The following is a 16,065-nucleotide window of genomic DNA, read 5'->3' as shown; positions in this document are numbered from 1 at the left end:
ATGATAGATAGATAGATAGATAGATAGATAGATAGATAGATAGATAGATAGATAGATAGATAGATAGATAGATAGATAGATAGATAAATTCTTTATTGGCTAAGTGTGGTTGGACACACAAGGAATTTCTCTTTGGTGCAGATGCTCTCAGTGTACATAAAAGAAAATACTGTATACATTATTGGTTGCCCTCTCTACTCTTTGGAAGAGCTTTATAGCTCCCCACTGCCTTAAGGAAGTTCAAAACATTCTTAAAGATCCATCTCATCCTGGGCACCCTTTCTTTTTTTTTTAACTATTACCATCTGGCAGACGGGACAGGGCAATAAAAAGTACAGGACAAATAGACTGAAAGCAGCCTCTGTCCCAGAGCAGTAACTATACTGGATTCTACTGTATAGTGCAACATTAATGTAATATTAGGGGTGTTTAATTCAATTGTATAGGATGTGTATTTTATAGTTATAATGTACACTGAAATGGCATTTAATTTCATTGTACGAATGATAAAATAAACTATTGTATTTTTTGGAGTATAAGCCTCACCTTTTTCTCCCTAAAAGAGGCTGAAATTTGGGTGCAACTTATATTCCAAATATAGCTTTTTTCCACCTACAAAAAGATATTGACAAAATTGAACGGCTCCAAAGACGGGCTACAAGAATGGTGGAAGGTCTTAAGGATAAAACGTATCATGAAAGACTTCATGAACTCAATCTGTATAGTCTGGAGGACAGAAGGAAAAGGGGGGACATGATCGAAACATTTAAATATATTAAAGGGTTAAATAAGGTCCAGGAGGGAAGTGTTTTTAATAGGAAAGTGAACACAAGAACAAGGGGGCACAATCTGAAGTTAGTTGGGGGAAAGATCAAAAGCAACATGAGAAAATATTATTTTACTGAAAGAGTAGTAGATCCTTGGAACAAACTTCCAGCAGACGTGGTTGGTAAATCCACAGTCACTGAATTTAAACATGCCTGGGATAAACATAGATCCATCCTAAGATAAAATACAAAAAATAGTATAAGGGCAGACTAGATGGACCATGAGGTCTTTTTCTGCCATCAGTCTTCTATGTTTCTATGTTTTAATTGCTGAATGAATCACGTGGATGTTAAATAAATCCTGCCTTTGCTGAGTTGAGGTTGACTTAGATGCCATACGCTAAATAAGTAATAAATAAAACAGTTAGAAACATAGAAACATAGAAACATAGAAGTCTGACGGCAGAAAAAGACCTCATGGTCCATCTAGTCTACCCTTATACTATTTTCTGTATTTTATCTTAGGATGGATATATGTTTATCCCAGGCATGTTTAAATTCAGTTACTGTGGATTTATCTACCACGTCTGCTGGAAGTTTGTTCCAAGGATCTACAGTACTACTCTTTCAGTAAAATAATATTTTCTCATGTTGCTTTTGATCTTTCCCCCAACTAACTTCAGATTGTGTCCCCTTGTCCTTGTGTTCACTTTCCTATTAAAAACACTTCCCTCCTGGACCTTATTTAACCCTTTAACATATTTAAACGTTTCGATCGTGTCCCCCATTTCCCTTCTGTCCTCCAGACTATACAGATTGAGTTCATGAAGTCTTTCCTGATACATTTTATGCTTAAGACCTTCCACCATTCTTGTAGCCCGTCTTTGGACCCGTTCAATTTTGTCAATATCTTTTTGTAGGTGAGGTCTCCAGAACTGAACACAGTCTTCCAAATGTGGCCTCACCAGCGCTCTATATAGCGGTAGGTAGGTAGGTAGGTTAGAAAATAAGATGCAGAACATCAGAGTTGAAATTTAAGGCAACGTGTGTCCTAGACTCTTGGACAAATCTGTGCCTGAATGATAATTATTGGTTGCCACAAGAAAAGTCCACATTCCAAGTTAACAGCTCATCTGTTTGTAAGATTAGTAAGATGTGCTTTTAAAAGGGATAAACAGCATGTCACCTTACAAGGCGAATACACTGAAGGTCTTGTGAGGTTCTTTGTGGCTTTTCCTGCGCACGGCGGCTGCCCGGTCCAAAATTTGTACAAAATCGCTTTTCACAGCACAGACCAAAACTATGATTCAGAACATCAAAACGGAAGCTCATCCAGATTTTTCTTACGCGTTTAAGTAACTTCATTTCGCCAGGAAAAAAAAAAAGAAAGAAAGAAACCCAAACACATCTACTTATAAAAGATATTGCTCTAATTTCCCCAATAAATAGCAAAGAGGGGGGCGGAAGGGGTGGGGGACAACCTCCTGATTAGAGTCGCCCCTCAGGCAATTAAAAAAACCACCCTTTTAATGATTGTTTAATTTTCACATAACTAGAATAAATACTGCTCCGCTGCTCCCTTGGTATAATGTCTTATTTTCATGGAAAAAAACTAATTACATGGTTCAGTAACTTGCCTGTGGTAAAAGCATTGATTTTATTTACTTTCAGAAGTTGGACTTCAGCTCAGATTCAACCCTCTAACTAATTCCAACCACATTTAATAGTTTCTCTCAATTCCTTCCAAGCATTTAGATCTCGGGGTTTAAGCTACAGATATTGAAACAGATCCCCGTGATTCCTGTTTATTTGTTCCTAGATCTGGAACAGGGGTTTCTTCTAGTTCTCCAAAGGGTATTAAGACAAGCAAACTCCTCAACTTGAAAATGCCAGGATTGCTTCCTTGGAAGTACCGTAAAAGTAAACTTTTGGCATGTTTTCTTGTGTCATTTTTGTTTTCTGAATAAAATATGTGAGGGCTTTTCCCCTGCATGGGAAAATACACAGCATTGCATCCCCCACCCCTCAGCACATTTCCCAAGTTCTCTGCCACAGATTCAGAGAAGAAACACAGAAGAAAGCAAAATTTCCCACAGGTTCTTTTCTTTCACACCACAATAGAGTATTGGAATAGATAAGGCAATAGGAGGAGTAGATCAACACCCCACCTCCTCCCTGTGTGTACATTGTTCCCTTCCCTTTTCGTGATATGGGTCAGCCTTATTTGAAATGAATTTTAAAGTTAGGGTTCCTATTCATTGAGGTTTTTTTAATTTTATGCGAGGGAGGGAGGGAGGGAGGGAGGGAGGGAGGGAGGGAGGGAGGGAGGGAGGGAGGAAGGAAGGAAGGAAGGAAGGAAGGAAGGAAGGAAGGAAGGAAGGAAGGAAGGAAGGAAGGAAGGAAGGAAGGAAGGAAGGAAGGAAGGAAGACACAATAAATGGGCAGCAAGAGAGATAGATAAAAGGTAGGTAGGTAGGTAGATAGATACATAGATACATAGATACATAGATAGATACATAGATACATAAATAGATAGATACATAAATAGATAGATACATAGATACATACAGATACATAGGTAGATAGATACTGTATATAGATACATAGATAGAAGATACTGTCAGTCTTCTAGGTTTCTGTTTCTATAGGCAGGCAGAAGAAACAGACAGACAGACACAGATGATAAATGATGGATGGATGGATGGATGGATGGATGGATGGATGGATGGATCAACTACACCTCCCCCCCTCCAAGGTTCATACTGCCCTGATAGAGAGAGACAGACAGATGATAAATAGAGGATAGGTATGTAGGTAGGTAGGTAGGTAGGTAGATGATAGACAGACAGACAGATGGAGAGAAAGGCAACGACTGAGCCTGGCCCCTGGCCCCAGAAAGGGAAGCAATGGGCCATCCTGGGTGAGAAGGCAGGAGGGTCTGGAAAGGCGACAGGAAGTGAGGGAAATTGGCTTAGCTTCTTGAACCTATGGTCAGCTGCCACCAGAAATCTCGCCTCACAGTCCGTTCTCCTAGCAGAATAATCTGTGGTGCAAAAGAACTGTGAATTGCATAGCCCAGAGGCCTGAAATGATACTCCGAGGTTTCTTTACTCGCCAGCAAGAATTCTTTGGACAACCTGCCATTTCCAGTGCGTGGACAAAGCTTTGCCTAAGGTGCCTTTTAAATGTTTTAAATTTAAATATGTTAAAAGATTAAATAAGGTCCAGGAGGGAAGTGTTTTTAATAGGAAAGCGAACACAAGAACAAAGGGGCACAATCTGAAGTTAGTTGGGGGAAAGATCAGAAGCAATGTGAGAAAATAGGCGTTGATTGCTTACCTGAACGCCTCTTCTCGTACGGTGAGCGGGTACAGCAGTCACATGGGTTGCTCATGTCCAATCCGGTGGAACTGAGCCTAGTGTTAAAAAAGCTTGCCGGATCCGCCCCTTCCCCAGAATTCGCGAATCCATAGACTAGGCTCAGCTGTGAAGCTCTGTAGTGTTCAACTCTTATTGTTAGAGGAAAAAGGATTATAGAAAGGTAAGGAAGACACATACAAGGGCGGGAAGTGACTGCTGTACCCGCTCACCGTACGAGAAGAGGCGTTCAGGTAAGCAATCAACGCCTATTCTCCGTACTGAAGGAGCGGGTCCAGCAGTCACATGGGACATACCCAATAGATGGTCCCTAGGGTGGGATTAGCTTGCTATCGTGTGAGATAACGGATTGGAGTACCCTTCTGCCGAAGGCAGCGTCCGCTGAAGCGTAAGCATCAATCTTGTAGTGCCTGATGAAGGAATTTGGCGAGGCCCAAGTGGCTGCTTTGCAGACCTCCTCCAACGGGGCTTGAGTCGCCCAAGCGGCCGAGGTGGCTGCGCTCCTGGTGGAATGCGCAGTGATGTTCCTTGGAACTGAGAGGGAGGCCGATTCATAGGCCTTAGCTATAGTCCCTCTGATCCAACGGCCTATTACTGTTGAAGACACCTTGGTCCCCATGACTCTGGGGTGATAGGCTATAAACAGTGCTTCTGACCTCCGAAAGGGTCCTGTGCGTTGGATATAGATTCTCAGCGCTCTAATAAGATCCAGAGTGTGCCATCTAATTGCCAAGGGATGGTCTCGTTGGAGGCAGAAGGAAGGTAGGACAATATCCTGAGTTCTGTGGAACATGGAACTGACCTTGGGTAAGAAGGTAGGGTCCAGTCGCAAGACTACCTTGTCCTGATGAAATTGACAAAGGTCCTGTCTGATTGAGAGGGCAGCCAGCTCCGAAATGCGTCGTGCAGAGGTAATAGCCACCAGGAATGCTACCTTAAAGGATAAGTACCTGAGGGACGCTGATTTTAGGGGTTCGTATGGTGCCTGCGTGAGGGAATGGAGAACCCGTGGCAAATCCCAAGAGGGATACCTGTGGACCTTGGAAGGTCTGAGGTTGGCTATGCCCTTGAGGAATTCCTGAACCTCTGGAAAGGATCGGAGAGGCTGTCTGCGGGGGCCCCCTAGGACAGATGAAATGGCTGCCAGATGACGCCGGAGGGTGCTGGTAGAAAGTCCTTTATGGAAGCCTTGCATAAGGAAGGAAATGATTCTGTGTATGGGGATGCACAGAGGAGAGAGGCCTTCCTGTAGACACCACTGGTGGAACTTGGACCACGTGTGGTCGTAGATTCGATTGGTCGAACTCCTTCTGGCCTTTAAAATGACCTCCGCTGTATCGGGGTCATGACCACGCAGTTCTAAGTCTCTCCTGATAACAGCCAGGCGGTGAGGTGGAACCACTCCGGGTCTGGATGGAATGAGGCCCCCTGCCGCAGCATATCCCCCGAAACGGGGAGTCGCCAGGGGTCCTGGACGGACAACTGTTGGAGATCCGCGAACCAGGGCCGGCGGGGCCAATGAGGAGCGATTAAGATTACTCGGGCCCTCTCGGTGAGGACCTTGTGAATCACGTCCGGGAGGATTGGAATTGGAGGAAATGCGTAAAGTAGGCCTGGAGGCCATGGGCTCCGGAGGGCATTGATTGCTTCCGCTCCCGGGGATGGAAATCTGGAAAAGAAGCGAGGGAGTTGGGCGTTCGCATTGGTCGCGAAGAGATCCAGAGTAGGTAGGCCGAATCTGAGGCAGATTTGATGGAACAGGTCCTGATGGAGGTTCCACTCTCCTGGATCTATCGTTGCTCGAGATAGCCAGTCCGCCTGGACGTTGAGGCTCCCCGAGATGTGGTCGGCTAGGAGCGACCGAAGATGTTTTTCCGCCCAAAGGCCTAACTTGAGAGCCTCCCTCATGAGTGCCTTGGATCTCGTGCCCCCCTGTCTGCAGATATGGCTTTTTGTGGCAATGTTGTCGGTGAGAATGAGAACGTGCCGGTTGGGAATGCGAGGAGAGAAATGTTTCAGAGCCAGGGAAACGGCTCTTAATTCTAGCCAATTGATTGGCTTGGAGGCTTCCTCCGGGGACCACGTGCCCTGGGCTATCATCCCCTGGGCGTGGGCGCCCCATCCCGATAGGCTGGCATCTGTGGTGATGACAAATTGATCCGGGCACCTGAACGGGGATCCTTTGTCCATGGCCGGAGACTTCCACCACTTGAAGGATCTGCGAACACTTAGTGGGATGACAATGCGACGATTTGAGTTGCTGTGCCCCGATCTCTGAAAGGGTAATAGGAGCCACTGAAGTTCCCTAGCATGAAGGCGAGCCCAGGGAATGATGCCTATGCATGACACCATCTTCCCCAAAAGGGAAGACAGAGTTACTATGGATACTGAAGGTTTGGATAAAATGTTGGAAATTAACTCCCCTATACTGAGTTTTCTCTCGGGAGAGAGAAAAACCTGGGAGGATTCTGAATTAATAATGGAACCCAGGTGTAAGATGGATGTGGAAGGTTGGAGATGACTTTTATCAAAGTTGATGGAAAATCCATGGTCCTGAAGGACTGACATGGTGACAGACAGGTCTGTTTTCACTTTCTCTAGGGAGTTCCCATGAATCAAAATATCATCAAGATAACATAAAATATGGATGGGAGACGCCCGGATATAGGCCGCCAGGGACCCCAAGAGCTTTGTAAAGACCCGAGGGGCCGAGGAAAGGCCAAATGGCATTGCCCTATACTGGAAATGCCTGCCTTGAAAGGAAAAACGTAAAAATTTTCTGTGGCATTTGGCTATAGGAATGTGGAGATAGGCCTCAGTGAGGTCTAAGGAGACCATGAAATCTCCCGTGTGGATGGCGGCCAAAATAGAAGATAAGGAGTGCATCTTAAACTTCCTATATTTGATGAATAGGTTTAGCTTCTTTAAATCCAAAATAGCTCTCCAACCTCCGGAGGACTTTGGCACCATAAATAGGATGGAGTAAAATCCTAGGCCCTTCTGCCCGGACGGAACCGGTTGAATGGCTCTGATGGACAATAAATGAGAAATGGCCTCCTCCATACGGTTACAATCTGAGGAGGACCTGGGAGAAGGGCAGGAAATAAAACGTTTCGGGGGAGGAGAAACAAATTCTAACAGCAGGCCTGTTTGAACAGTGTCAATGACCCAGGGGTCCTTGGAGGTGAGACGCCAATTAGAGGCGAAATGGGCTAGGCGACCCCCTATGGGAATAGAGGAAAAATTACCATCTAGGTTTTTTTGAAGCCCTGTTAGAGGACGCTCCCCTTTGGAAGCGAAAACCTCTGCCCCTGGAGTTCCTACCTTGGGAACGAAAGCGGGGGGAATACTGACCTGGAGATCTCTGATAGGAAGCCGCTTGATCTGGCTGGCGCCCTGGGCGACGAAAGGACTGCGTTTTGGTAGCCTTTTTGGTGGTTGGGCCCAAGACTTTCTTCTTGTCCGTGGTTTCCGTGAGGAGTGGATCCAGAAGATCACCGAAAAGAAGGTCGCGCTTTAAGGGACCCTGGGATAACTGCCATTTCTGGCGTACTCCCGCTTGCCAAGGGCGAATCCATAGGAGTCTTCTTGCCGTTGTAGAAGCTGCAATAGACTTGGCAGAAAATCTAGTAGATTGCAAGGTGGCATCAGCCACGTACTGGGCAGCTGCAAAGACTTTGTTGAAGTCTTGTTGGCCTCTCAAGTCATCGGGAGGAATATGCTGTTGTAGTTGGCGAAGCCACAGAAGCATGGCTCTGGAGAAAAAGGAAGCTGCTGCAGAACTTTTAATGGCCCAGGAATCTGCGGTGAATCCTCTTTTGAGCATTTGTTCAATCCGCTTGTCCTCTGGGCGGAGGACTTCCTCCGCTTCGCCTGGCACAGCCGCTGCCGAGTGAAGGATCTTGACAGGTTCATCTGGTTTAGGAAAGGATAGGAGCTCTTCATAGGAAGAGGAAAGTTTGTACAATTTTCTGTCCTTGGTGGAGGGATTAAGGCCAGAGGCTGGGAAATCCCACTGTTTAAGTAAGGCATCTTTAAACAATTTAGGCATAGGAATTACCTCGTTATCCTCCTGTTCCTCTGTGAAGTAAGGTAAATTCTCCTCCGGGGGATCAGTGGAAGTGGAGGCTTGTTTCTCCTGGGCCGCTAATCCCGTAGAAATTCTAGCTTTGAGGAGAAGAGATTTGAATAATTGAGAAGGAAAAATAGTAATTGGAGAAGGAACCTTTATTTGGGATTCCTCATCATCTGAAAGGCCTTGAAAAGGATCCTCATCATCCTCCAAATCCTCATATTCATCCTGAGAGGAATCTGAATCCTCCTGAATAGGAGCTCTAACCGCTGGGGAGGAACCCAAGGGGCGGGAGGGACGAGGAGGAGGAGGAGGTAAGGAAAGCTCATTGATGGTAGAGAGTTTGGCATCAATGGCCTTGGACAACACAGAAAAAATAGATTGGAACTCAGGAGGTAAACTAGAAATATCAGCAGGAATGGCAGAAGAATCCCTAAAGGCCTGGGAGGATCCTGGCTGGGGGGAATCTTCAATAATATCTGGTTCCTCTGGACCTATGCCCCATAGGTTAGGTTGGGGTCTGTCTAGGTTAGGCTCATCCAGAGATAACACAGGGACCCCAGAAGGAGGTAGACTAGAAGCCTCTGGGGGGTCTAGACTACTGAGCACTTGGGCCTGTACTTTCAAACGTTTTGCTGATTTATCATGGATTCTTTGTAGGGCTAGGTCCCTTCTCTTCTCGGCCCTGGTGACCTTGGTCGAGGGGCGGGCCCCTGGAGAAGAGGAGGAAGAGGCCTGGGGGATACTAGTAATTTCATCGCCTGTAGGCCTGGCCTCTCTGGGACCTTTAGTTGTGCCTCTCTTGGGAAAAGTAGCCATAGTCTGACAATTAACAGAAGACAAGGCTGAGCCAATAACTGAATAATTAAGGAGAAGAATTTCAAGTATTTCCCAAGAGGAATGGATCCTGCTTCGAGGCCTCGAAGCTGCTGAGACTTGAGGGCAATCTGGGCAAACCCAGAGTTCGTGTCCCCAGATCCAGCGGGGCCCAGCCTCCCTAAACTTTTCAATTAAGTAAACCAAGGCACTCTGGTTGGAGGCTTAGCCGGTGGAGAATTAAGCCTGGGCGTCCCAAGGCCCGCTCCGGGATCCACGCGGTGGACTGAGGCCTACGCGGCTGGCAGAAGGCCAACACAAGAGGCCTAAATTTAAAAAGGGCGCGAAGGCCTTCGCGCCAAAAAATCGCTCCGAAATAGGATTTTTAAAAGGGAAAGCGATCGACTAAGTCCAGGAGACTAGAAGGCGTCTCACTCCGCAGGAGGTATATTAAAGCCCTTTAATCATATACAATAATAATCAATAAATCAATACTTGCACCGAGACCTCCAGGCCAAGGGATTAAAGGAATCCACAAGCGGCAGCGGGAATCGTACACGGCAAAACCGCCGGGGGAAAACGAAACCGCAACTTCTCCAAAAGAAAAAAGCCGAGCCTCAAACGGCTGGCGCTATTCGTGCAAGTAAATAATAATGGTAAAACAATTCTTACTACTTTTGAAGGAAAGGATCGAAGGGAAGGTGTTAGAATGTTGAACGAGCTATCACAATACAACCGCAGGATATGCGAACTGAGCGAATTCTGGGGAAGGGGCGGATCCGGCAAGCTTTTTTAACACTAGGCTCAGTTCCACCGGATTGGACATGAGCAACCCATGTGACTGCTGGACCCGCTCCTTCAGTACGGAGAATATTATTTGACTGAAAGAGTACAAGGGCAGACTAGATGGACCATGGGGTCTTTTTCTGCTGTCAATCTTCTATGTTTCTATGTTCCTATGTTTCTAATATAAACATAATATAATATAATCTAAGACAACTAGACACAAGAACAGTTTTTTCCCCCGAACGCCATCACTCTACTAAACAAATAATTCCCTCAACACTGTCAGACTTTCTACTAAATCTGCACTTCTATTCTACTAGTTTTTCTCATTATTCCTTTCACCCATTTCCTCCCATGTTGACTGTATGACTGTAACTTGTTGCTTATATCCTAAGATTTTTATTAATATTGCTTCTTCATTGCTTATTTGACCCCTATGACAATCATTAAGTGTTGTACCACATGATTCTTGACAAATGTATATTTTATTTTATGTACGCTGAGAGCATCTGCACCAAGACAAATTCCTTGTGTGTCCAATCACACTTGGCCAATAAAAATTCTATTCTATACTATTCGAAACACAGTTTAGGTGAGGCTTTCATTTGGATGTGATCAATGAAAATGTCACAAAAAAACAATTTATCTAATGAAGTGCCTTCAGAAACCCATATTTAATTGTTATAACAACCATGCCAGATCAGGAAAGGTATCAGTTAGGAAGTTAATGCACTTTATTTAAATCAGCCCTTGTTCTTTCTGATTTAAATTGCCTTGATTAAGACTAATCCATTTTGATCAGCAGAAGTGACAGCTTCAGAAGCGCGAGAGGAAACAGCCCCCTCTCAAGACCTAGGTAATTCCATTTCCCTGCCACACAAGCGCACAACATAGAAACATAGAAGTCTGTCGGCAAAAAAAGACCTCATGGTCCATCTAGTCTGCCCTTATACTATTTTCTGTATTTTATCTTAGGATGGATATGTGTTTATCCCAGGCATGTTTAAATTCAGTTACTGTGGATTTACCAACCACGTCTGCTGGAAGTTTGTTCCAAGGATCTACTAATCTTTCGGTAAAATAATATTTTCTCATGTTGCTTTTGATCTTTCCCCCAACTAACTTCAGATTGTGTCCCCTTGTTCTTGGGTTCACTTTCCTATTAAAAACACTTCTCTCCGGGACCTTATTTAACCCTTGAACATATGTAAATGTTTCAATCATGTCCCCTTTTCCCTTCTGTCCTCCAGACCAGTGTTTTTCAACTAGTGTGCCGCGAGACATGGTCAGGTGTGCCGCGAAGCTCAGCAAGAGAGAGAAAGAGAGAGAGAGAAAGCAAGAGAGGGAGAGAAAGAAAGCAAGAGAGAGAGAAAGAAAGAAAGAGAGAGAAAGAAAGCAAGAGAGATAGAAAGAGAGCAAAAAAGAGAGGAAGGAAGAGAGAAAGAAAGAGGGATGGATAGAGAGGGGAAGGGAGGAAGAGAGAAAGATAATTTTTTTTGTCCAAACTTTTTTTAGCCCCCCCACTCCCCTCTGCTCAATGTGCCCCATGATTTTGTATATGTAAAAAATGTGCCGCAACTCAAAAAAGGTTGAAAATCACTGCTGCAGACTATACAGATTGAGTTCATTGAGTCTTTCCTGATATGTTTGATGCTTAAGACCTTCCACTATTCTAATACAATAACATATTGTCTAAATTTTATCAATTCTAAAAGAAAATGAAATAATGAAATGAAAATAAGAACAACCAGTGGCGCCTTTTAAATATTGTCCCTTAATCAGCTGCAAAAAAGCCCCCATACATTTTTTTTAAAAAAAACATTTCTGAATTTCTATGTAACTCATTTCCTGAGGAAGGAAGGAAGTCAAATATAAATACTACAGAATATACAGGAACTCTGCTACAGATGGCAAAGAAATAAGATATCCCGGAAGTGCCCCCCCCCCCCACGCTATACAAAGACTTTTAGTTTTGCCCAAATACTGTAGTAGCTTATTCAAAGAAGATGTCAGCCAGATGCCAAGGGTATAAGGAGGCCAAAATATAATTGATACAGACAGAAAGTACAGTTAGGGTATGAACAATGGAGATTTATTTATTTATCGCATGGCACATTCAAATCACACTTTGGTTTTTTTAAAAAATAGAGACAAAAAATAGAAAAAAAATATAAGTGCCTGTCCTGAGGGCAGATACAATTTTTATCTTCATTGGCCACAGCTAGGTAATCAGCAGAAATCTCCATTGTAGGCTCTATTCTGGAATTCAGAAACTGTATGTTAGATACGGTAGTTTGTTTTTTGAGCCCCGCAGTCACAATTTGGTGATGACATTTTGACCTATTTTACAGGGTGTCTACACATCTATCATGGCCAGGGCAAGTTTGGTTCAGGGTTGCATCTTGGGGGGATGACACCTGGATTTGACCATATGAATTACTTCAAGATATTAACAAAAAAAGCAGAATTGATGAGAATGAAAATGTCCAGCTTGTGAAGTCACTACTAAAGATTCAAGTATCTTGAGAATCACATTCCTTCTCAGTGAAATTAAGCCAACAGTCAAAAAGATTTGGGGGGGGGGAGAAGGGAAGGAGGGAGGGAGGGAAAGGAGGAGGATGTGGAAGGAAGGAAGGAAGGAAGGAAGGAAGGAAGGAAGGAAGGAAGGAAGGAAGGAAGGAGAGAGGAAAAGGAGGAGAATGGGGAAGAAAGGAAGGAAGGAGAGAGGGAGGGAGGGAAAGGAGGAGGATGGGGAAGGAAGGAAGGAAGGAGAGAGGAAAAGGAGGAGGATGGGGAAGGAAAGAAGGAAGGAAGGAGAGAGGGAGGGAGGGAAAGGAGGAGGATGGGGAAGGAAGGAAGGAGAGAGGGAGGGAGGGAGGGAAAGAAGGAGGATGGGGAAGAAAGGAAGGAAGGAGAGAGGGAGGGAGGGAGGGAGGGAAAGGAGGAGGATGGGGAAGGAAGGAAGGAAGGAGAGAGGAAAAGGAGGAGGATGGGGAAGGAAGGAAGGAAGGAGAGAGGGAGGGAGGGAGGGAGGGAAAGGAGGAGGATGGGGAAGGAAGGAAGGAAGGAGAAAAGAAAAGGAGGAGGATGGGGAAGGAAGGAAGGAGGGAGGGAGAGAGGGGAAGGAGGAGGATGGGGAAGGAAGGGAGGGAGGGAGGGGGGACTGTGGGGTACTTCATGATCTCTGAGCTTGATTGTTTTCTTGCAGACCTTTCATTACCCAACTAGGTAATATCATCAATGGTAATAAGGAATGGGGATTGCTCTCTTTATAAAAATGACCCCTTCATTTCAACCCTGAGCAACAAATATTCTCCTTTATTGATAGAGTTCACCCATCTGATTATATGATGGATATATAAAACTATGTTAAAGGTGTGCCTAGCTCATATTACAAGGGAAGTAGTTTGGGGGCCTCCATTCTCTCCATAAAACAGTTCACAAACAGCACAAATTGTATGTTTAAAAAAAATGTCTAGTCTTCTGTTGTTTGTTCTTCCTTTAGACTCTCTACCAATACTTTCTAGTACTCCACAAAGTTCAATACTACTTAAAACACAATACAAAGTGAAGTTTTTTTCTTAAAGGACTAATAGGCTTATTTTCAATAACATTCCAAGTTACTAAGTATCTCCTGTCCTCGAGAAACATTTAAAAGCACCAGAAGCAATATGAAATGGATTATTAAATAATGGTAACCATAAGAATTTTCATTTGCCCCCATAAAATTTTAGCAGTAAATGGAAGCACGTGCTATAATGTCGCAGTCACATTTTAATGCATATAAAACGGTCCAATAAAAAAGAACTTCTGAAATAATCTTTGGTCTGTGCTTGATTATAAACATTCAATCTGAAGTACCCTTACTTCCCTCACACGCAATCAAAAATGTAAATTAAAACGCACCGAACAACTGGGAGAGGGAAAATATAACCTGTAAAATCTACTTGGTATAAATATTTGTTTTGGCCAGTGTGCAAGTAGTTCTTGACTTACAACCATTCATTTAAATGGCCGTTCAAAGTTACGACAGTGCTGGCAAAAGTAGTTTACAACAGGTCCTTGCACTTACAACCGTTGCTGCATACATAGGGTCAAGTGGCCAAAATTTAGACACTTGATAACTCTCCCAAACTGTTTTGGTCGCGCTGATGGATGATCTCTGGCGGGCCCGAGATGGGGGTCATTCCACTATCTTGGTACTACTTGACCTCTCAGCAATATTATTATTATTATTATCAATACAACACAGCAAACGATTGAATTATGGGTGTGGGCACTCACACATGTGCAATAGCAGGCACAAAGGCTCTTTTGGTACCAAGGGGAAAAAGATTTGCCATCACCGCTTTAATGCATCGCCCAGAAACCAGAAACACCCTTAAAAAAAAAATAGTAGGAAAGCAAAACTAGTCAATTGCATTTACAATGTCATCTGGTGGGCCCCAGGGGAAGAGCCTTCTCTGTGGCGGCCCCAACCTTCTGGAATCAACTCCCCCCCGGAGATCAGGACTGCCTCCACCCTCCTCGCCTTTCGCCAACTCCTAAAACCCCGTTGAGTAAATAAAATTGATTCCCCCGGGCTGTTCCATTTTATGTATTGTTTGTTTGGGATGTATGACTGTTTTTTATATTAATGGGTTTTAAACTGTTTTTTTTTTCATCATTAGATTTCTACTGTATTTTGTTGTTGTGAGCCGGTCCGAGTCTCCGGAGAGGGGCGGCATACAAATCTAATAATAGATAGATAGATAGATAGATAGATAGATAGATAGATAGATAGATAGATAGATAGATAGATAGATAGATAGATAGATAGATAGATAGATACATACATACATACATACATACATACATACATACATACATACATACATACAAATATAGAAGACTGACGGCAGAAAAAGACCTCATGGTCCATCTAGTCTGCCCTTATACTATTTCCTGTGTTTTATCTTAGGATGTATATATGTTTATCCCAGGCATGTTTAAATTCAGTTACTGTGGATTTACCAACCACGTCTGCTGGAAGTTTGTTCCAAGGATCTACTACTCTTTCAGTGAAATAATATTTCCTCACGTTGCTTTTGATCTTTCCCCCAACTAACTTCAGATTGTGTCCCCTTGTTCTTGTGTTCACTTTCCTATTAAAAACACTTCCCTCCTGGACCTTATTTAACCCTTTAACATATTTAAATGATAGGTAGGTAGACAGACAGACAGACAGACAGACAGACAGACAGACAGACAGACAGACAGATAATTTTTCCTTGCAAGAAAGACTGCTTGCTTCCTTTCCTTCTCAAGCCCCAAACTGCGCTCGAAAAACAAATAAGCCGCATCACATTGAGAGCAGAGGGGCTGGTGGGGAAGGTGAAGGGCCATATCTTTAGCTGGGTAAATAGGAATGGCACCCAGGCTGCCATTTCCAAACAGGTGCCTTATAAAAAATTAACGCCGATGGAATTCTTGATGTAACCGCTTCAGAGCCATCCTTGGAACAAACTAAATAAAATAACAAAATAAATGAATAGGCTTTGCTAACCTGCTTCAAGTAAACCGAGAGGCAGCTTGGAAAACAACCCCATTGAGAGATTCTCGCCAGGTTCTTAAGCCAAGGAAACAATCTGGCATTGGCGGAGGTGTTTATTTTACCAAGGCCAAAAAAGGACAACACGGGAATCTCGGGCATTCTCACTGTAAAGAGGGCTGTGAAAATATCTACGGACCCCTCGCATCCTGGACACAAACTGTTTCAACTCCTACCACCCTCAAAACGTCGCTACAGAGCACCGCACACCAAGACGAGGCACAAGAACAGTTTTTTCCCAAACGCCATCACTCTGCTAAACAAATAATTCCCCCAACAAACTATTGACTAAGTCTGCACTTCTATTTCTACTAGTTTTTTCTCATCATTCCTATCACCCATTTCCTCCCCCTTAGCACTGTATTTTTATTAATTTTTATTAATATTGATTGTTTCTTCGTTGCTTATTTGACCCCTATGGCAATCATTAAGTGTTGTACCTCATGATTCTTGACATATGTCTCTTTTTCTTTGATGTACGCTGAGAGCATCTGCACCGAAGACAAATTCCTTGTGTGTCCAATCACAATTGGCCAATAAAGAATTCTATTCTATTCTATTCTATTTTTAAAAAATGCTGCACCAGTTGCGGCCCTATCTGGTCAGGGAGTCTCTACTCACAGTCGCTCACGCCCTTAAAACCTTGAGGTTCGACT

The 16,065-nt window shown here is 43.8% G+C and overlaps 1 protein-coding gene across 2 annotated transcripts in view; it reads right to left on the bottom strand.

The window, feature by feature from the left end:
• The window catches only part of LOC139173346 (mediator of RNA polymerase II transcription subunit 13-like), a 94,749-nt gene that overhangs the window by 23,933 nt on the left and 54,751 nt on the right, over window positions 1-16,065 (bottom strand). The window contains exon 3 of one of the 2 annotated variants that reach the window (XM_070763085.1): window positions 11,997-12,078. The exons of the other annotated variant lie outside the window; for it this stretch is intronic. Within the exon in view, the coding sequence (XP_070619186.1) occupies window positions 12,074-12,078 (5 nt within the window). The 3' untranslated portion in view covers window positions 11,997-12,073. Of the gene's footprint in view, window positions 1-11,996; window positions 12,079-16,065 lie in introns of those variants that run through there. 2 annotated transcript variants of the gene reach the window in all.

The sequence above is a fragment of the Erythrolamprus reginae genome, chromosome 10 (genome assembly GCF_031021105.1).
Source record: "Erythrolamprus reginae isolate rEryReg1 chromosome 10, rEryReg1.hap1, whole genome shotgun sequence".
In the NCBI taxonomy this organism is placed as follows: domain Eukaryota; kingdom Metazoa; phylum Chordata; class Lepidosauria; order Squamata; family Dipsadidae; genus Erythrolamprus; species Erythrolamprus reginae.
The sequence above is the reverse complement of the archived record's forward strand: the minus strand, read 5'-3'. Positions and strand labels throughout refer to the sequence as shown.